The sequence below is a fragment of the Schistocerca nitens genome, chromosome 3 (genome assembly GCF_023898315.1).
Source record: "Schistocerca nitens isolate TAMUIC-IGC-003100 chromosome 3, iqSchNite1.1, whole genome shotgun sequence".
In the NCBI taxonomy this organism is placed as follows: domain Eukaryota; kingdom Metazoa; phylum Arthropoda; class Insecta; order Orthoptera; family Acrididae; genus Schistocerca; species Schistocerca nitens.
Genome location: NC_064616.1, coordinates 689,454,550 through 689,478,210, shown reverse-complemented (window position 1 = coordinate 689,478,210; position 23,661 = coordinate 689,454,550). Strand labels below are relative to the sequence as shown.

At 40.5% G+C, this 23,661-nt stretch overlaps 1 protein-coding gene across 1 annotated transcript in view; it reads left to right on the top strand.

Moving 5' to 3' along the window:
• The window catches only part of LOC126249718 (GTP:AMP phosphotransferase AK3, mitochondrial), a 99,706-nt gene that overhangs the window by 26,134 nt on the left and 49,911 nt on the right, over positions 1–23,661 (top strand). Inside the window, exon 2 of the mRNA XM_049951399.1 lies at positions 21,719–21,838. Within this exon, the coding sequence (XP_049807356.1) occupies positions 21,719–21,838 (120 nt within the window). The remainder of the gene's footprint in view (positions 1–21,718; positions 21,839–23,661) is intronic.

Genomic DNA, 23,661 nt, shown 5'->3' with positions numbered 1-23,661 from the left:
GCTTAACATGTGATGTGATCGCCAATTGATATCAACAAGTCAAATATTGCAGCACAAAGAATGAGAGACCAAATTCATTCAGGTAGTAAAAGATGGTGTTGTCAGTCAATTACATATTTCAGATACCAATTGCATGATTTATAGTTTTGCTGTCAAATTACTTGTGCACAGGTTGTTAATTCATGTGACACCAGTAATTGTCACCCATGTACACATGGGTAAATACCATACTAGGTGTGTAACCTACTTATTGTTGCTAACCTAAAAATATTCATATGATTGTTTTACACATGCTGCATTATAACTTTATCAATAATAATTAATTTATGGTGAAGTTGTCAAAACGAAACATGTCAGGCATTTTAAATTATTCAGAAGTTGCTGAAATGTTTTTGTTGCAAGCATAATTTTGAGTCAAATTCATCTTTAACTATGAGTAATAAAGGTAGTTTTTCTTTCTAGTCTCTGAACTATGGGTATTATAATATGTGATGAATTATTCACAAGATATTTAGTTGAAGAATTTATGTATTGCGAGGCTTTAGCTAAAATGCCTAACAACTAATAGAGTTGTGTACAGGGTAATTGTGGATAAACACCAAGTGTTATTCATACTGTACATTTCATACTGTACATTTTTGTACAACAAAAGCTTTGTTTATGAAATCTCAGCTGTCATAATATTTTTCAAAATAATGTTAGATAAAGAATTTAGACAAAGTATACCAGTACTTGCTACTGGCCTTTTTCTCCATTACTTGCAAAGAAATGATGTGCAAATGTTGTTGCATCTAGCTGCATAATAAGCTCCAGAATGCTTTTATTCTAATTCATATCATTGTAACGACACACTAGTATACAGTTGTGCCTGCCACTCATCAGCTCTTGCAGATGATTTTGCACTGTAGGAGAAAACACATCACTGAACAGAAAACTGCATTGCAAACTGTATGCATGTGAGGGCAAGAGTTTTCTCTGCCACGTACATGGCAAAACCATGCATGTGGGGGGTTTTCCCTAAAGCACGCTACAGAAAGTGTCCCCAAATCCCAGAGTTCCCAAGCCAATGCCAAGCTGCCCATGCAACAAGTGCAATGGTTTAGTGTTCATTTTGTGTTAAGTGTATGTTCAAGTTATTTCATTATCAGAACTTAACGACAGTGAACGTGCATTTTTTCTTGTCGACTTGTTTTTATAGTTGCTGTTTTAGCAACTTTCATGGCAACAGTTCTGTTTACTCGGCACATCAAATGTCAGAGGAGTTTCATGTATGTTCACTATTTGCCTCAGTTCCACACTGGTTTTCTTTCAATGTTCAATAATAAAGTGATGGAAAAAGAATATTTTCTCTTCATACTCTTGTGGCATTTTCTGAGATATCTTGGTTTTGTTTCGCATGCTAAGTCCATGATGCTTCATAAACCTGTAGCACCAACCAATTCCACCCTTAAAGTCTGTTAAGTTCCACTGAATCATTTTTGTATTAATTCAAAAGCCATTTTCACACTGTCCTTGAATCCTTTTCAATATGTCACCTTCTAGTTTTCAGCATTTTGCATTCAGTCCTCTATTTGCACATTTATTGTTCCTCATTTTTTCAATTCTTCTTTACTGGCCCACAAATTGCAAATGGTATTTTCTGTTGGTGGAGGGCCGAAATGCCACTCAGCTGCTCTGTTTCCATGTTCTGCTGCATATGCTATTACTTTCAATTTATAGCCCACATCATATGAATACCTCTTTTTTACCATTAGGAAACTAGCTACTAACAAAAATATTATATTGTTAGTGATGACAAAAATCACTTTCAGTTCAAGTTCACTGGCACCATAGATCGCAATGATGCATTATAGACTAGACAGTGTTCTGGGTTTCTGATGGCAGGGTGGGTGGGAGGCAGTATTATCAAGCTTGTGAATCCCTACAACTCATGTTCATCGTATTGGTGCACTGCTGTGCCAGTTGAATCCGATGTTGCCAGATAGAGATCGGTTTCCTGTGGCATCGAATACATGGCCATTTTTAAGACTGGTGGGAATTTTGAATCAAACATTGGACATTTTTATATTCATTTCAAGTATAAGCTGCACCTGAATTTTGGAGGCAATTTTTTGAAGAAAAAAGTGCATCTTATAGTCTGTAAAAATGTGGTACAGATTTCTCACCCAGTCTATATGGGAGAGTTTGCATGGAACTTTACCATGGCTGTTGTTACAGACCCTGTGCTTGGTGCTGACTTCATCACCCACTATGGCCTCCTCTTCAACCTGCCAGATCACCCTATAGGAGATGGCATGTCCCGCCGTTCTGTTCCTTGTAGATCCTGCACTGCCATCCATTTCACCATCAAGCAGTTGTCATATTTTGGCTCCTTTGTTGACCACCTCACCAAATTCCCTCTCTTCATCCACCCTTCCAGCACCCCCCTCCCCCTCCCCCTGGGAGGTACACCATGATATATTGCACTACATCACAATGACATGGGCCCCCTGGTCTTCTACTGCCCCCACTGCCTTCTGCTGGGTAAGCAAAGAGCCACACAAGTCCAAAATCAAGGCATCAATTGCTATCAATCACTGCCAGTGTGTTCTGCCCCTTAAAGAGCCCATGGGCCTCTGCCTTACACCTAGTCCAAAAAATAGATGGCTGTTGGTATCCGTGTGGTGACCTTCAAGCCCTCAGTGCCGAGGTGGTCTCCGACCACTACCCAGTGCCTCTCTTGCACAGCTACAGCGTTGATCTGTCTGGCACAACTATCTTTAGCAAAGTCAACTGTGTAAAAGCATTTATGAATATTTTAGTCAGGCCAGAGAATGTGGAAAAGAGGGCAGTAATCAATCCCTTCAGTATTCTAGAAAGGGTATTTATACCCTTCGCACTGTGCTACACCTCCCAGATCTGGCAACGCTTTCTCGACAATGTCCTACACGGCACCTTGTGTTGTTTTGCCTACCTGGATGATATCCTCATATACTTGTGCAATCTCATAGGGCACCACCGTCGCCTGTAGGTGGTATTTTCCAGACTCCAAGAGATGGGAACTATCTTCAGTCTGGAGAAGTGCATCTTTGATGTTGTGGAGATCAACTTACTTGTACACAGAATGTCATCTGCGGGATTCTGTCCATTGGACAAGAAGGTTTGGGCTGCTTCCAGTTTCTCACACCCCAAAGCCTTCAGAGAACTCCACAGGTTCCTCAGGATGGCAAATTTTTTATGGTGCCACCTGAAGAGTGCTGTAAGCCTGCAGTCACCACTCACTTCTGCACTCCAGGATGACTGCACTAAAGGTAGCAGGGCTATTCCCTGGATGATGCATATGACAGAGAGCTTCAAACAAATGAAACATGACCCCTCACAGGCTGCTCTCCTGGTCCACACCCATCCAACTGCCACATTTGTAATCTTTACTGATGCCAGCCAGTCTGCTCTAGGTGCTGTCCTTAAGCATTGCGCTGAATGTTCCTGGCAGCTGCTGGCATTCTGTTCCATGGAGTTCTCTGTGCTGCAGCAGAGCTGGGCTGTGTATGAACATGAACTCCTTGGCATATATGAGATGATGAGGTACTTTTATCCCCGGATGAAAGGACACCCCTTCAAGATCTTCATTTACCAGTGCCTCCTTGCAACAGAGTTTTGTTGAAAGGAAGGCACAGAGATTTCCCCTCAGCAGTTCTATCAGCAGGAATAAATAACGCAGTTCACAACTGACATGGAAGGCATTGAGAATATCGTTGCTGGCTGCCTCAGCTGCTGCCCCCCCCCCCCCCCCCCCCACCCTGCCCCCCTCCTCTTCACTACATTGCCCAGGGAGCTAATCACAAGTTGCTAAGACTGTATAATAACTGAAACACCAGCCATAACCTCAAACTCCACATGATTTCCGGTACTTACTTACATGTCTGGTGTAACTTTTGTGCAAGTTCTGACCACCCAGGTGACTCCACCAAACACATCCACCAATGCCTTCTCCCAGACTTTCAGAAGACAGCATTCACACACCTCCATGGATTGTTGCACTTTGGTGTCTGTGCATCCAAGGCCCTCATGCAGGAGTATTTCATCTGGTATGGAATCCAGCACCAACTGGGCCTGCACCTGCCTCCTCTGCCAGTGTCCCAAGATAGGCTACCATGTGCCTACCCCTATCCCTTCTTTCATTTTGGTGGACCATCATGTTTATCATGTCCATATTGTCAATGTAGACCCCCTTCCACCATCAAACGGCTACCAGTACGTTTTCACTATCAGTGACAGGTTCACTTGGTAGCCAGAAGTGTGATGACGGACAGCAGATAATAATTCACATCTTGCCTATTTAAAGCTCTCGCTATATCAGTATACTCATCCATTTTATGACTAATTATCACCCGGCCACTAACGGCATGGTGAAGAGATTCCAGTATACCCTGAAAGCTGCCCTTACCTGTCAGTCCATACCTTGGTCTACTACCCAGCCATTTGTTTTCCCAGGCTTGCGAGTGGCTCACAAAACCGACTTGGGTGTGTCACCCACCAAAGTCATGTACTGATCTACTGGCAGCTGCTCGCCATCCCAGGCAATTTCTTTGAGGTGCAGTCCTGTTGGCCATCACCTGCACGCCGGCCTTCATACAGCAGCTGCATGACTGCATGGCGTACCTGCACCTAACACTCCTGCAATGCCATGGCGAGGGCAAGTCCTCCATGCATTGGGGCTTTGCACATGCATGCATTTAATGTTCTGGTTGGATGCCAGCCAGCCACTGCTCCACCTGCACTCTTCAGACCTACACCTTGTGCTCAAGCATGTGGGGAGAAGATCATTTCTGTGTATCTCAATGGGTCTGCCACCACAGTATCCATTGATCAATCAAAATGGCATATAGGCTCAACCTCCTCATCACTTGCCTGCTGCCAGTTGTTGAAACTGAGGCAACACTGAGCTATGAAAATGGTACTCTGGCCATCATTGCTGAGCTGGCAGGCAGAGCTTGGGACCCAAGAGGGCAGGCTACCTGCTGTTCACATCGCCGCATGCCCCATCAGAGCTGCCAACATCACCTACTGCCTCAACCCCACTGCCAGACCTGCCCTCTGGCACCCTAGCAGTTACAAAGCACCAACACCATGCTTTCGACTCCGAGGCACCTGTCACTGCCCCTGTGACATTGGCACAAGTTCTGATTTCCCTAAATCACTCCAGGCAAATTCCGGGATGGTTCCTCTGAAAGGGCATGGCCGACTTCCTTCCCCATCCTTCCCTAATCCGATGAGACCGATGACCACGCTGTCTGGTCTCCTTCCCCAAAAAACCAACCAACCAACCAACCATTGCCACAAGCCTCCTTCACAATGCGTGAGCCAGTCTACCAGCAAGAGTGGCAGCAGTGAGCACCTATGGTGGCAACATGGCATGGCAAGCTTTATGCCACCTGCGTGGGGTGCACTGCACACTAGCTGATTTGCATGACATGTCCAAACCCCAGCACACCATTGAGCCCTCTTCCAGACCCTGTACATGCACTGCAGCACATCCAAATATGCCTGCCAAGCACGATGCATTGCTGTCCTTTGTACCTGCTGGTGGTCTGGTGGGATGTTACCCCTTACTCATGATGAGATGCCCCAGAACCCACCATATGCCATACTGTGGCCTCCACAGTTGCCAGGGGCCCAAGCATTGTCGACACTGTTCTGTTGACTGCGGCAGTCCACTGATTGGTACCCGGAGTGGCCACTGCATCCTGCAACTTTCACTCTCCTTCTTGTGGTGGGAGGGAGGGGGGGTGGGGTGGGGTGGGGTGGGAACTATGTGGCGATGCTCTACTACTCATTCATGCCTGCCACCCATCTGCCCTAGCAGAAGATCTCGTGCTGCAGAATGCAGCAGACGACGTACCGCCTGTCATAAAACCACATCGTAAACCTTATGCATCTGAGCCTCTCTGCCACATTACGTGGGGTTTTTCCTTAAAGTATGCTGCTGGAAGTGTCCTCAACTACCTGACTTCCTGCATCGATGCTCAGTTCTCCATGTGAGTGCAGTGATTTAATGTTTTTTGGTGTTAAGTTTATGTACATTTTATTTCGTTGTCAGAACTTAACGGCTTGCTGTATTGCTACCAGGTAGGCGCACGACCCATGGAGACATGAATGGGAAGTCAGTTTTATATTTCTGTAAAGCAAACAGCATTGCAGGTTCTCACAAGGTCTGTAAAGAAATAGTAGGCGAGATTGATACCATACTTCAAGAGCATGAATGATGTGTCTCATGTTGTCTAAAGAACTATGTATACTGATTCCTCACACACAGACTGTGGGCACCCATTGTGTGTATGTGTAATGACTTCATGAGCGATGGGGATTAATGAATTGACTTGATTGAGAGTTTTTGTTCGTAGGCAGTTTTGTGGCAACTTACCTTTGTAAATGTGTTCTACAATTAATTGTGCCTGTTAACATTTCAATAAATGAACTGTTTAGTATTCAGATGTCTTTTGTTACATTGCTCCTTTGCATTACCCATTCGTTTTACCCTCCACACTTAGCAAACTCACAGTATCTGCCTTTCGTGTTCAGTGAGGAACACAATTCCATCATCATCCCGTACATGCAAAAATTTAGAAGTTTCTTTCTCAAACAATAACATCCAACCATGTAATAAAGTCTTCATTTGTGTGGCGATAGTGTCTGTAGTTGCTTTATAATTCATGGGTGTATTTTTGATCCATCATTGTAACTACAAAATGCGTGATTTTTTCACCAGACCACTGATGATGCTTTACCTCAATAAAGCGAAACACGTCTGGTGAGAAAATCACGCATTTTGTAGTTGCAATGACATATCAAAAATACCCTCATGAATGTAATAAATTCCTGGTTGCTATTGTACTTGCTAGTATGTGAATATGATGCTGTTCATAAAAAACACATTTTACTGATATAAAAAAAATATTTTTTTACCATTTCAATTGCTAATTTTAAAATTAAATAAGTAATTTGCAAAACACACTAGTACTGTTTTTGTATTTTAAATGTGTGACTTTTAACATATACTGTTTGAGGAGGAGAAGTATGAGAAGTGTGCACTGTCTTCAAACATTGCAGAACCTATTAATGATTTTTCCTCAGCCAGAAAACACTCTATTTCTTCTTCTTCTTCCTCCTCCTCCTCCCTCTTCTTCTTCTTCTTCTTCTTCTTCTTCTTCTTCTCCCCCCCCCTCCCCCGTCCCCCCTCCCCCCAACCTTTCATCTTCACATTCAAGTTCCATTAACTAAATTATTTAAGGTAACATTTGCATGTTTTAAACATTTTATGAATTAGTCTATAAATAGTTTTTGGTACCATAAAGCCCCAGTTTTGTGATCGTCATATTCTACAGCTTTGGGCAGATCACAAAAAATGCTATATTGAGATATGATTGTACATTAATCCTGATAATATTTGATGAGTGAATCTATTACCATTATAAGGTCCAAAATGTGATTTACTGCATATATCGTCTGTAACTGTAACCAAATCATCAAGAAGGGACTGATTTCTAGAGTATATCACTGTCTAAAAATTTCATTATTTAGACAGGTTGGTGATAATTGTGAATTCTCATGTCACACTTCTTATACTATAACTGAACAATGGCATATTGCAACATCTCAGATCTTCTGATGCATTGTGAGTGAGGGTTTGTCATGAAACTGTAATCATCACCCCAAAAACTGAAATCATCTAATAAAATTTATATTTGTGTGCTGGTCTATCACTGCAGTCATGGTAGACACTGGAACCCCCATGTCACAGTACTCTTTCACACTGCTAGAGGAGCCCATTGATAGAGTATAGTTTCATAAGTTAATTCATTTTCCCTTTCATTTGAAGTGGAACAACACAGAAACATTCCCTACTGAGTCAGTAGAAGTGTACATCAACAGTGTGCCATTATATGATACTGTAGTTAGATGGCACAGGTGCTTCCAATGCAGTCAGACAAGCCTGAATGATGAAAATCAAACTGGTAGACCATTTGTCTGTCAAGAACGAGGAATCCTAGGAGAAATGGAGCCCCTGATGCTCAGAGACCTGTGTATCACAATCGCGGTATTTGTAGAAAAAACGAAAATCTGGTATGGATCTGTTTTCATCTTGCATTACATTTTGAACATAATAAAGGTAACTGTTTGTTGAGTTCTGTGACAGTTCACACTCACTGAAGAAGCCTGCCAAACTGAGGCAGGAACAGACATGTTGCAGCAATGTCAGGCCAATCTGGATGACTTCTTTGTCCATCTGATCACCTCGAATTAGTGCTAATTGTATCACTATGACCCTGAGTTAAAGGAGCAAAGTAAGCAAAGGCTGCTTCAGCACCACTGGAAAGGGGCCAAAGAACCAACAATCATTTAATAAGATAGTGATGAGATTTTTTTGAATCTATCTCAGTGTGGTACTTACAGGTTATGCTTATAAGGGCTATTACAGGAGCATACCCCAAAATCTTCTGACTTGATTACAGGAGGTTATCAAGTTGAGGCATCAGGGGAAACTATCCAAGGGGTTGTTTTGCTCCATGACAATGCCCTAGCGCATTTTGTACAGGACACAGTCACACATATTGCTTCTTTGGGCTGCCAAATTTTGGCACAACCACTGAGTTCTCCCAGCATGATACCCAGTGACTTCTTCCTCTTTCCTTGGATGAGTCGGGGTAAGTGAAGTGAAATGGGAAAAAGACAAGGATTTCTGATGAGATGAGTATAGGGTAATATCAACAGCAGCAGAAAATGGTATAATGGGGGTAGGATTCATTATGAATAAGAAGGCAGGGCAGAGAGTGAGTTACTGTGAACAGTACGGTGACAGGGTTGTTCTCATCTGGCAGCAAATCAGCACTGACAACAAAAGTTCAGACATACATGCCAACATCTTAAGCAGAAGATGAAGACGTGAGGAAAGTATATAAGGGCAATGAACAGGTAATTCAGTAAGTAAAGAGAGATGAAAATCTAGTAGTAATGGATGATTGAAATGTGGTTTTAGGGGAAGGAGTGGAAGAAAGGGTTACAGGAGAATATGGGCTAGGGAGTAGGAATGAGAGAAGACAAATGCCAATTGAGCACTGCAACAAATTTCAGGTACTAACAGTAAATACTCTGTTCAAGAATCACAACTGGATGAGTTATACTTGGAAATGTCTGGGAGGTATGGGAAGATTCTAGTTAGATTACATCACAGTCAGCCAAAGGTGCCAAAATCAGATATTAGATTGTAAGGCATACCCATGAACAGATATAGACCCAGATCCCAATTAGGTAATGATGAAGAATAGGTTGAAGTTTAAGAGACTATCCAGGAAGAATCAATGCTCAAAGAAGTGGAATATGAAAACATCAAGGAATGAAGAGATATGCTTGAAGTTCTTTGCAGTTATAGATACTATGATAATGAATAGCTCAATAGACAGTTCAATTAAAGAGGAATCAACATCTCTAAAAAGGCCAGTCACAGAAGTTATAAAGAAAAACATAGGTACAATGAAGGTAACTGCAAAGAAACCATGGGTAACAGGAGAAATATTTCAATTGATTGACTAAAGAAAGAAGTACAAAAATGTTCAGGGCAATTCAGGAATACAGAAATACAGGTCACTTAGGAATGAAATAAATCGGAAGTGTGAGGAAGCTACGACGAATGGGTTGCATGAAAAATGTGATGAAATAGAAAAACAATTGGTTGTCGGAAGGACTGACTCAACATATAGGAAATTTAAGACAAACTCCATTGTAATTAAAAGCAAGGATGGTAACATTAAGAGTGAAATGGGAATTCCACTGTTAAAAACAGAGGAGGGAATGGGATGTAGAAAGAGTACATTGGAAATCTATATGTGGGAGAGGACTTGTCTGCTGATGTGATAGAAGAAGAAGAAGAAATATGAGTTGATATGGAAGAGATAGGGAATACAGTATTAGAATCAGAATTTAAAAGGGCTTTGGAAGACTTAAGATCAAATAAGGCAGAAGGAATAGATAAAATTTATTAGAATTTCAAAAATTATCCAGGAAAATGGCCACAAAATGACTATTTCTGTTGGTGTGTAGAATGTATGAGACTGTTGGCAAAACATCATCCACACAATTCCAAAGATTACAAGAGCTGACAAGTGCAAGAATTATCACAGAATCAGCTTGACAGCTCATGCATCTAAGTTGCTCATGAGGATAGTACACAGAAGAATGGAAAATAAAATTGAGCATCTCTTAGACGACGATCAGTTTGGCCTTAGGAAAGGTAAAGGCACCTCTGACATTGTGGTTGAGAATGGAAGCAAGACTGAAGAAAAATCAAGACACATTCATACTATTTGTCAACCTGGAAAAAGGATTTGACAATGTGAAATGGTGCAAGATGTTCAAAATTCTGAAAAATAGGAGTAAGCTGTTGGGAAAGATGGGTAATATACGATATGTATAAGAACCAAGAGGGAACAATAAAAGTGGAAGAAGAAGAATGAAGTGCTTGGATTAAAAAGGATGTAGGACAGGGATGTAAACTTTTTCCCCTTCTGTTCAATGTATACATTGAAGAAACAATGACGGAAATGAAAGAAAGGTTCAAGAGTGGAGGAATTACAGGATGTTTTGAATGGAAGGAACAGTCCAGTGAGAACAGAATATGGATTGAGAATAAGTTGAAGAAAGACAAAAGTAATGAGAAGCTGCAGAAATGAGAACAGTGAGAAATTTAACATCAGAATTGGTGATCACAAAGCAGATGAAGTTAAGAAATTCTGCTACTTAGGCAGCAAAATAACTCATGACAGATGGAACAAAGAGGACATAAAAACCAGATTAGCACTGAAAAAAAAAGGCATTCCTGGCCAAGAGAAGTCTACTTGCATCAAACATGGGTCTTAATTTGAGGAAGAAATTTCTGAGAATGTGTGTTTGGAGCACAGAGTTGTATGGTAGTGAGATATGGACTGTGAGGAAATTGGAACAGAAGAGAATCAAAGCATTTGAGATGTGGTGCTACAGAATTATGTTGAAAATCAGGTGGACTGATATGGTGAGGAATGAGGAGGTTCTATGCAGAATTGGTGATAAAAGGAATGCATGAAAAATGCTGTAAGTAGAAGGAACAGGATGATAGGACATCTATTACATCAGGGAATAACTTCTATGGTACTAAAGGGAGCTGTAGAGGGTAAAGACTACAGAGGAAGACAGAACTTGGAATACATACAGTAAGTAATTGAGGGTGTAGGTTGCAAGTGTGGCTCTGAGATGAGAAGGTTGGCATGGGCTGTATCAAACCAGTCAGAAGACTGGACTCAAAACTTAGCCTTGCCCCCTGTATTCCAGTTAAGTAGTTACTGTGTGAGAATAACAAGTGTGTGTGTGTGTGTGTGTGTGTGTGTGTGTGTGTGTGTGTGTGTGTGAATTCCTAAGGGACCAAACTGCCAAGGTCATTGGTCAACAAACAAGTATTCTACTGGAAAGACAATCGACATGGTATGGGCTTTTATATGCGAGAGAATATATAATTTTCTTATCTTCATCGGGGAAGTTGTGATTCTTCAATTTCTCCTGGCATATTTTATAACGAAATAAATCTCGGGTGAACTGCCTGGTATGAGTGTGCGTAGGACACAATATTTTGGCAATCAACCACGTTGCCATCATCAGGTGCACTGATGTACTGACCGGCAGTGGGCCAGCGCCATGTATATAGAGGACAATCCCCCTCCCGATCCTCCCTCAGGCGCATCCTATGAGTCGGTGCGGTCCGCGCCCCGCATGCGGTCCAGGTGCAGCATCCGCTCTCCTACCATTTGGGCACTGCAGTCCTAGGTCTTCTTGTTCAGGAGGGCCTGCCGGCACCACTCTTGTTATTCTTCCCTCCTCCCCCAAAGTCGGTACACTGTGGGAAATATCGTTTTTCTTCTTAATCTGGGTGATTGCGGGTTCCCACGCCTTGCTAAGGATGTAACAGCTGTCACAATTTAGTTGTGGCTCCCTTACTCTGATCTCTATGGCTTCTTTGATGACACAGTCCCAGTATTTGGAAGTCTGTGTCAGGACTTTGGTTTGGTCATAATCCATGCTGTGGAGTTCCGACAGGCAATGCTCAGTGGTTGCCGACTTACTGGGCTGTTGCAGTCTAGTGTGCCGTTGATGTTCTCAGCATCGGCCCTCAATGGTACGAATGGTCTGCCCTATGTATACACTACCGCATTGGCAAGGTATCTGATAAACCCCTGATTAACACAGACCAAGGTTGTCCTTGACACTACCAAGAAGGCTCTTGGTTTTGCTTGGAGGATGGAAGATGGTTTTCGCTTGGTGTTTACGTAAAATGCATCCAATTTTTCTGGATAAGGCCCCACAAAACGGAATAATAGCCAAGGCCACCTCCTCCTGAGGTTCATCCTCAGTTTCCGCTGGTGCTGCAGGTGTGAGATGTAGAGCCTTCCAAATTTGCCCTTCCTTGTAACCATTCCTCCGAAACATGGTCTTCAGATTGTCCAATTCTTGTTGGAGGCTGTCCCTGTAGGAGACGGTGTGAGCTCTGTGTACAAGAGTTTTGAGCACGCCATTTTTTTGTGCCGGGTGGTGGCAGCTATCTACATGTAGGTACAAATCGGTGTGCATCTCCTTCCTATAAACGCTGTGGCCCAAAGTGCCATCAGCTCATCTTCTAATCAAAACATCTAGGAAAGGGAGCATCCCATCCATTTAAATCTCCATGGTGAACTTAATATTCTCGTGTCTGGATTTGAGATGTGTGAGGAAGTCTGCCAGTTTATCTCTTCCATGTGGCCAGATAACGAAGGTATCATCCACATATCTAAAGAAACAGGTGGGCTTTAGATGTGCTGATTCAAGAGCTTCCTCTTCGAAATATTCCATGTACATATTTGCAACAACAGGTGAGAGTGGACTCCGTATGGCTACTCCTTCTGTCTGCTGTCAAATAAGAAGTAATTTGATGTCAGAACATGTCTGAAAAAGTTGGTGGTCTCTTCGTCAAATTTCTGGCTGATGACTGCAACAGCCCAGTAAGTCAGCAATTGCTGAGCATTGCCTGTCAGAACTCCACAGCACGGATTATGACCAAACCAAAGTTGTGACATAGACTTCCAAATACTGGGACTGTGTCATCAAAGAAGCCATAGAGATCAGAGTAAGGGAGCCACAACTAAATCGTGACAGCGGTTACATCCTTAGCAAGGTGTGGGAACCCGCGATCACCTGGATTAAGAAGAAAAAGGATATTTCCCAGAGTGTACCGACTTCAGGGGAGGAGGGAAGAATAATGAGAGCGGTGCCGGCAGACCCTCCTGAATGAGAAGACCTAGGACGCAGCGCCCAGACAGCGGGAGAATGGATGCTGCACCTGGACCACACCCGGGGTGGTGACTGCACCAACTCAAAGGAAGCACCTAAGGGAGGATTGGGAGGGAGATTGTCCTAAATAGCCGGCCGAAGTGGCCGTGCGGTTAAAGGCGCTGCAGTCTGGAACCGCAAGACCACTACGGTCGCAGGTTCGAATCCTGCCTCGGGCATGGATGTTTGTGATGTCCTTAGGTTAGTTAGGTTTAACTAGTTCTAAGTTCTAGGGGACTAATGACCTCAGCAGTTGAGTCCCATAGTGCTCAGAGCCATTTGAACCATTTGTCCTAAATATACAGGGCGCCGGCCCACCGCCGGTCAATACATCAGCGCACCTGATGATGGCAACATGGTCGATTTCCGAAATATTGTGTCCTATGCACACTCATACTAGGCTGTTCACCCGAGATTTATTTCGTCATCAGGGAAGTTGCTTAGACTTGACAGTTTTTGTAAATGGTTTCTTAATATGCAATTTGCTTTTCTTTTTGCCATGGTTGACTATTACCATATGTTTTCCGCTTGTGATTTGTAATGCATGACCTTCTCATTCATCATAAGTGTGATACTGTATTGGTCTGTGGTACAAGTTACATAATATTTCATCTCACTGCATTCCGCACTGAGTCTGAACCATTAATTTCTGTCATAATGTGTGAACTTATTGACTTATCAGTAAATTTTAGCTATTATGTGTTGTGGCATAGTAGGTAGACCAGTGGATCTTCATTCAGGTGCAGTGGGATTCAGATCCCCATGCAACCATCCAGCTTTAGCTTTTTTGATACTTCTGTGAATTGTTAAACACCAAAACAGTGCCGGCCGAAGTGGCCGTGCGGTTAAAGGCGCTGCAGTCTGGAACCGCAATACCGCTACGGTCGCAGGTTCGAATCCTGCCTCGGGCATGGATGTTTGTGATGTCCTTAGGTTAGTTAGGTTTAACTAGTTCTAAGTTCTAGGGGACTAATGACCTCAGCAGTTGAGTCCCATAGTGCTCAGAGCCAACCAAAACAGTTCCTTCAAAAAGGGCACAACTGATTTTTATGCCATGAATGTCAGTTATGAGCTTGTGCTCCATCTTCAATGATTTTGTTGTTGGGGGACATTAAATCGTGATGTTTCGTCCTTCCTATATAATGTGCCCTTTTTGAGTAACAAGCTATGTTAATCCATTGAGTGATCTGTAGTTTCAAAAATCTTGTCTTAATGTCAGCCCTAATTACATTGTCAGAGGGTCTGCTTATTTTAGTATTTCTGAATTTGTGTTCTGTTTTTATATATGTGGCAGCTCTTGCTTTGTCCTTATTTACTTTACTTGAAGAAGGGAGGAAGAAAGATTGGGCTTAACTTTAATTGAAGAAGATACCAAGAGCCTGTACATGTCCTGTGAATATGAAAGTCCTGTCTCTAGTCATTCAAGGTGTTCTGTACTTTCTGAAAATGAGTGTGTATAGACATTAGTCTTAAGACATGGTCACATAAAGGCAATTGGATGGGGCTAGAAAATAAAGATGGAGTTTATTTATATCACCTACTATTTGCTGATGATCAAGCAGTTATAGCACAAGACAGGGATGATGAAAATTATATATAATCAGTTAGTAATGGAATGCAGAAACTGGGGACTGAAGATTAATTATCAGAAAACAGAATACATGACTAATGATCCATATGACTTATACATGGAGGGAAAGAGACTTAAGAAGATCAATACTTTCTGTTATTTGGGATCCATTTAAAGATGGAGGTAAAAGGTGTTCTGTTTTTTCTGAATGTGAGTGTAGATGTTAAATGAAGTTGTTGACATGGGGGAAGCCTTTTAGCAGACCCTTGCTTGTTCTAAATTTCTGTGAAAGTGTATTACCAATTTTCAATTGACGTATATTATGTTTATTTATTTCTTGTCTTACTTTAATTAAAGTACCCTTTATGTTTGCCACATATAATTCTCTCCAAAGTAGTTTTCTCGGAAGAGTTTCATGTGCTTTTTTTATGTATATGAAAATTAATTTTGGAGTAACTCATCATTAAGAGAAAAACTATTTATTGCACAAAAGTGTACAATCAGAATAGTAGCTGGAGCCCACCTAAGATCACCTTGCAGACATTTAAGGAACTTGGGATATTCACTTAAGAAAACTTATTTTAAACTGACATGTTCCATATCATTACAAAATCTTGTATTTATGATCTAGGGAACAAGTATTAATGTAATAATGTAATGCGATCCTAGGTTTTTTTATTATTCCCTATGTTTCTCTAAGATCTGTCATAATGTGAAAATATGGTCTATTCATGATCTACCAGCAGTGAAGCTACATTGTTATCCCTCATTTTTAAAATTTATTTCCTGCTTGTTTTTAATTATTTTCCCAAAAATTCTCATTAATGTGTTTATAACACAAATTCCTTGGTATTTGGAGCAGCTTGTGCAATCTGCTGTCTCAAATATGGCATTAATATATTCTAGCATAATTTCATCGAGTTTCAAAATTTTGTCATCACCATATTTTAAGAACTCCAAACAGTTCCTACCTGGTCCAAATGATATATCATACTTCCCTGTTCTTAACCTTACTCACCTCACTTTCAAAAATTTGGATCTCCTTCCCTTCCTGTTCCTTTCCTTCTATTGTTTCTTCTTCCAGATATTCTTCCCTATCCTCATTTAATAATTTCCAGTAATATTCTTCCCATTCCTCTGGTGTTATCAACTGAAGACTGATTTTGGCTTTCATCTCTTATTGAAGCCCTTTTAATACTGACCATGCTACTTTTGTTCTCCGAAATCGTAGTTTTCTATTGACATTGACATTGACATTGATATTGACGTATGTCCTTTCCCATGCTTCATTCTTTGCTATCCTTATTTTTTCCATAAATTTATTCTACTTTTCCTTGTAGATTGTTCATGTTGCTTCTGACTCATTCCTCTTTTCTTTAATTGCCACTTCTATTTCCTCTGACCACCATTCTGCAGTACAGCTGTGGTGGTTTCTCTTTATGCCCAACATCTCTGTTGCTGTTTTTATAACATTGGTTTTTATGTTTTCATATATTTCCTCTGAACTTCCTGCAAATGATTCTTCCAATGTCCTTTCCATTCTGGCAGTAAAGAATGTTTGTATAATTTCATCTTGTTGGCTGTTGATATTGAAGGTATATTTTGAGCTGTCTCGACACAATTTGTTTTAGTGTTGTTAGTATCATTCTTTGCATTCTGCCATGGCCAAAAACATTCCATTTTTACTAAATAAGGGTCTGATCCACACCGTTCTCCTCTATAAAATCTGACATTTGCCTTGAAACTACTTGTTTTTCTGTCTTCCTACATTTCTCTGGAATTCAGACTGATATTTCCCGAGGTTGGCTTCTACCAGTTTTTTCATTCTTCTGTAAAGAATTCATGTTAATATTTCATAACTATGAGTTATTAACAGGTAGTTTCATAATTTTCACATCTGTCAGTACCTGCTGTCTTTGGAATTGAAATTACTGTATTCTTCTTCAAGTCTAAGGGTATTTTGCCTGTCTCATACATCTTGCTCACTAAGTGAAAGAGTTTTGTCATAAATGGCTCTCTCAAGGCTATCAGTAGTTCTAACGGAATGTTCTCTACTTCCAGGGCCTTGTTTTGATTTAGGTCTTTCACTGATTGGTCAGATTCTTCCCACATTATCATATCTCCCATCTCATTTTCATCTGTGTCCTCTTCCATTTCCATAATATTGCCCTAAAGTACATCTCCGTTGTATAGACCCTTTCTATACTCCTTCCACCTTTCTGCTTTTGTTTCTTTGTTTAGGACTGGTTTTCCAACTGAGCTCATAATAGTCATACAGATGGTTCTCTTTTCTCTGAAGGTCTCTTTAATTGTCCTGTAGGTGGCCTCTATCTTTCCCCTAGTGATATTTGCTTCTAAATCCTTACATTTATTGTCTAGCCATTCCTGCTTAGTTATTACGCACTTCCTGTCAGTCTCATTTCTTAGATGTTTGTATTCCCTTTCGCCTCACCCATTTACTTCATTTTTATATGTTTTGCATTCATCTATTAAATTCAGTATGTCTTGTGTTACGCAAGGATTTCTACTAGTCCTCGTCTTTTTACCTACTTGATCCTCTGCTGCCTTCACTATTTCATCTGTCAAAGCTACCCTTTCTTCTTCTGCTATACTCCTTTCCCTTGTCCTTGTCAATTGTTCCCTAATCCTCCCTCTGAAACTCTCTACAACCTCTGGTTCTTTCTGTTTATCCAGGTCCCATCTCCTTAAATTACTACCTTTTTGCAGTTTCTTCAGTTTTAATCTACAGTTCATAACCAATATATTGTGGTCAGAGTCCACATCTGTCCCTGAAAATGTCATACAGTTTAAAATCTGGTTCAGAATTCTCTGTCTTACCATTATGTAATCAATCTGGAACCTTCCAGGTTCTCCATGCCTCTTCCACATATGAAACCTTCTTTTGCGATTCTTGAACCAAGTGTCAGCTGTGACTAAATTATGCTCTGTGTAAAATTCTACCAGGCAGCTTCCTCTTTCATTCTTTTTTCCCAGTCCATATTCGCCTACTATTTTTTCTTGTCTTTCTTTCCCTACTATCAAATTCCAGTCCCCCATGACTATTAAATTTTTGTCTCCCTTTACTATCCTAATGATGTCTTTTATTTCATCATACATTTTTTCAATCTCTTCATCATCTACAGAGCTAGTTGGAATATAAACTTGTACTACTGTGGTGGGTGTGGGCTTCATGTATATCTTAGCTACAATAATGCGTTGACTATGCTGTTCATAGTTGCTTATCCTTGTTCCAATTTTTTGTTCAGTATTAATTGTACTCTTGCAGTACCCCTATTGATTTTGTATTTAGAGCCTTGTATTCAACTGACCAGAATTCCTGTTCCTCCTGCCACCGAACTTCACTAATTCCCTCTATACAGGATGGTCCATTGATCGTGACCGGGCCAAATATCTCACGAAATAAGCATCAAATGAAAAAGCTACAAAGAATGAAACTTGTCTAGCTTGAAGGGGGAAACCAGATGGCGCTATGGTTGGCCCGCTAAATGGCACTGCCATAGGTCAAACAGATATCAACTGCGTTTTTTAAAATTGGAACCCCTATTTTTTATTACATATTCATGTAGTACGTAAATAAATATGAATGTTTTAATTGGACCACTTTTTCGCTTTGTGATAGATGGTGCTGTAATAGTCACAAACATATGGCTCACAATTTTAGATGAACAGTTGGTAACAGGTAGGTTTTTTAAATTAGAATACAGAACGTACGTACGTTTGAACATTTTATTTCGGTCGTTCCAATGTGATACATGTACCTTTGTGAACTTATCATTTCTGAGAACGCATGCTGTTACAGCATGATTATCTATAAATACCACATTAATGCAATAAATGCTCAAAATGATGTCACCAACCTCAGTGCATTTGGCAATACGTGTAACGACATTCCTCTCAACAGCGAGTAGTTCGCCTTCCGTAATGTTCGAACATGCATTGACAATGTGCTGCCGCATGTTGTCAGGCGTTGTCAGTGGATCACGATAGCAAATATCCTTCAACTTTCCCCACAGAAAGAAAACCGGGGACGTCAGATCCGGTGAACTTGCGGGCCATGGTATGGTGCTTCGTCGACCAATCCACTTGTAATGAAATATGCTATTCAACACCGCTTCAACCGCACACGAGCTATCGCCAGACATCCATCATGTTGGAAGTACATTGCCATTCTGTCATGCAGTGAAACATCTTGTAGTAACATCGGTAAAACATCACATAGGAAATGAGCATACATTGCACCATTTAGACTGCCATCGATAAAATGGGAGCCAATTATCTTTCCTCCCATAATGACACACCATACATTAACCCGCCAAGGTCGCTGATGTTCCACTTGTCACAGCCATTGTGGATTTTCCGTTGCCAATAATGCATATTATGCTGGTTTACGTTACCACTGTTGGTGAATGACACTTCGTCGCTAAATAGGACGCATGCAAAAAATCTGTAATCGTCCTGTAATTTCTCTTGTGCCCAGTGGCAGAACTGTACATGATGTTGAAAGTCGTCGCCATGCAATTCCTGGTGCATAGAAATATGATACGGGTGCAATCGATGTTGATGAAGCATTCTCATCACCGACGTTCTTGAGATTCCCGATTCTCGTGCTGTTTGTCTGCTACTGATGTGCGGATTAGCCGCGACAGCAGCTTGAACACCTACTTGGGCATCATCATTTGTTGCAGGTTGTGGTTGACATTTCACATGTGGCTGAACACTTCCTGTTTCTTTAAATAACGTAACTATCCGGTGAACGGTCTGGACACTTGGAAGATGTCATCCAGGATACCGAGCAGCATACGTAGCACACACCTGTTAGGCATTTTGATCACAATAGCCATACATCAACACGATATTGACCTTTTCTGCAATTGGTAAGCGGTCCATTTTAACATGGGTAATGTATCACGAAGCAAATACCATCCGCACTGGCAGAATGTTACGTGATACCATGTACTTATACGTTTGTGACTATTACAGTGCCATCTATCACAAAGCGAAAAAAGTGGTCCAACTAAAACATTCATATTTATTTACATACTACACGAAGATGTAATAAAAAATGGGGGTTCCCATTTTAAAAAAAGTAGTTGATATCCATTTGACCTATGGCAGCGCCATCTAGCGGGCCAACCATAGCGCCATATGGTTTCCTTCTTCAAGCTAGACAAGTTTCATTCTTTGTAGTTTTTTTCATTTGACGCTTATTTCGTGAGATATTTGGCCCGGTCACGATCAATGGACCACCCTGTATATAACTTTAATCTATCCCTTTCCCTTTTTAAATTTTCTAACCTACCTGTCTGATTAAGGGATCTGACATTCCTTGCTCTGATCTGTAGAATGCTAGTTTTGTTTCTCTTGATAACAACATCCTCCTGAGTAGTCCCCACCTAGAGATGTGAATGGGGGATTATTTTACCTGTGCAATATTTTACCCAAGATGCTGCCATCTCATTTAACCATATAGTAGAGCTGTATGCCCTAGGGAAAGATTACGGCTGTAGTTTCCCATTGCTTTCAGCTGTTCACAGTATCAGCACAGCAAGGCCATTTTGGTTGATGTTACAAGGCCAGATCACTCAATCACCCAGACTGTTGCCTCTGCAACTACTGAAAATGCTGCTGCCCCTCCTCAGGAATCACACATTTGTCTGGCCTATGAACAGATGCCCTTCATTGTGGTTGCACCTACAGTACAGCTATCTGTACTGCTGAGGCACGCAAGCCTCCCCATCAGTGGGAAGGTTCATGATTCATGGAATATCACTATAAAAATACATCCATGTGAAGACAAGGAAATGGAGCAGATGGAGATAAATTTTGATGAAGGGAATAAAAGTTGCTATGGAAAGAAGAGACAAGTGACAAAATAAGAACTTGTGGTGCTTAGATTGTGACAAGTGACCTTTGATCCTGTAAAGGAAGCTGTCTCATACATAGATGTTCATAAGGTGATCCATGAGATATACAGCATTAATAGAAAATACCATTTGCATAATCATTAGAGATAAAAACTCCTGGCAGATTAAAATTATATGCCACATTGGGACTTTAATCTAGGACTGTTACGTTTCTCTAGCACAGGCGCTACTGACTAAACTATCCAAGCATGACTCACGATCTACTGTCAAAGCTCTACTTCTAGCAGTACCTTTTCTCCTACCCTCCAAACTTCACAGAAGTTCTCTTGGATACATTGCAGGGCTAACACTTCTAGAAGAAACGTTTTGTAGAGAAAATGGTTTAGCCATAGTCTAGGTTCAAGTGCCATTCTGGCACACAATTTTAATCTACCAGAAGCTTTCAAACCAGTGCACACTTCACCACAAAATGAAAATTCCTTCTGAAAGCAAAGTATATTCTAACATGCTGAATTGATAGAATCACTTCAAATTAATCTCATGCAATATTCAATTGAGTGGGGTAATTATCAGTGCTCTAAAAAAATAGCCACTCTCTCCAGAAGTGATCAAAACAAATCATAATTTAATATTTTTACAGATGTATTATTAAACTGTCTTTTATTTACATCACCATATGTTAACAGTCTATAAATGTGAAGGATATTTTTTAGATGCATAAGTCAAGTCATATAATGTTGGGCAGAAAAGATTTTATGATTTCATTTTTTGAAGAATATCACACATTGTTAGTTTCACTGTCAATAATTGTTCTTTATCATATTTCTTGTGGTTTTTTCATGTAAGAAGATTTATCTCTGATAAAGAAGTTTTTCACTGAAAATTATTTTTGTTCTAGCACTTGGTGTTCGAGTTCAGGGGTTCATCAATGAAGGTCGTCTTGTACCAGATGATGTCATGATGAATCTAGTAAATGAAGAGCTAAAGAAACTTCCTAATGACAACTGGCTTTTAGATGGTCAGTATTGCATGTATGAATGTTATTTATGTTAATGGAGCATTGGTTCTCAATAAAACATACATGTGAATGATTATCAGCTGTTGTAATTATAGCTGCCTTTCACTAATAATGTAAATTTATAACTGACTGAGTAAGGGGGTTTCTTTGAAACTGTTAGGAATATTTGGAGTCTCTGCACTAATATTTCTAACAAAACTTTCAAGTTAGTCTTTGTTGCAAATATGAGGTAATGTGTTTTCACTCTTTTGTGGAATATATAGTGTGATGAACATTTGTGATTAGTGAGAACTATGTGATAGTGTTGGACTGGGTATTGTTGTTGCATATTTCAACAATGTGTAACTATTAGAAGTAATGGAATGGCCTCCATTGTCACATTTGATACACTATTCAGTCACCATAGGGCAAATAATGGCACAAAATCAATAACTTAAATTCAAATCATTCAAATTTTATTTGGAAATGTAAGTATTAGCCTGGAGTGTTTTGGTTTTAATAAAATAACAAAAAAACAGGGCATATGAATATATAGATAGTAAATTGCCCTCAGGGTGAGTGGAGGCAATGGGGACCTATGCCAAACACATATGATTCAAACTTTTGTAGAAGCCATTTACAACAATATCTACCTGACCTCAGTACTGGCACTCCCAACGTTTTGTTCATTTATTGAAAGCACGGATGTGTGGGGTGCCCTTTGATGGTGAAAAAATCATGTTAATGCTTTTCAGTTATGAGAACGTATTATTCACTGCTTACATTTTCTTTCCATGTCATTAAAAGCAGTGTCACAAAAATTGAAGCTGTGTCCAAACACTCACCATGTTTATGTTTTTAGTGATTGGCGCCATGCTTTTTTGTCTGGGAAAAAAGGACACCATCACAGATTCTTTGGCTCCATCATTGTTTATATAGCTACAGATTTTGGTGCAGGATATAGACTTCCAGGTGAATGCAAGTTCTGTCTCCTCTCAATTAAATGGATTAACACATTTGAAATTCGATTTACCCCCTGCACTCTATGCATCACAAGCAAGTCTGCACATGTAGCTGAAAGGCACTACCAATGTCACAGTAAATTTCTGCAAAGCTTTCATCTAACCATGTCACTCTGCAAGTGACATTACTGGCACCAGTGCTAAAAATGTATCAAATGTTGACGATTTTAACAGTTTCAACTCATTGAGCAGCTAATCAGTTAATCTGTGGTTCACCAAGGCATTTTCAAGGATGTGGATGATGACTTATTTAAAAGTTTTTGAACTTGTTTCACCCTAAATAGTGTGTGTCACTAAAATGCAAGTGGACATTGTCATGAAACTACAGGAAATTCACAGATCTCGATGAATACAGCCAGTCCCCCATGTTTTGTGTGTGGGGGCATCAAAGCAGGATTAGAAGGTTTGAGCGTCAAAGTCTTTTTCTCTCCATTTTGCCTGGATTTCTTTGTTAGTCCTATTCAAGAAACCCAGTTGCTCTTTATATGTATGTGGCAGTTTTGAAGCAGTGAAAGACCTTCTGTTCTTGTTATGTAACTAAGTCCATGACCAGATGATCTATTTTGTAGTATGAAAGTTGGTAAATTTTATTTGGAATTTGGTTTATCAGGAACCTATTCTCAGTTTCCCATTCCCAGTTGTCACTGGGTGAGAAAACAAAGTCATTTCTAGTCTTTAGGTTGCCATTTGGGGTGACTATTGTCCTAGCTATTTTTCAAAATTCCTGGAACAGGTAATTGGTCACTGACATTCACATGCATGTTGTTGCAGAAGAAGCTCAGTAGCACTGTAGTGTAGTGGTTATGATACTGAACTGTTGCA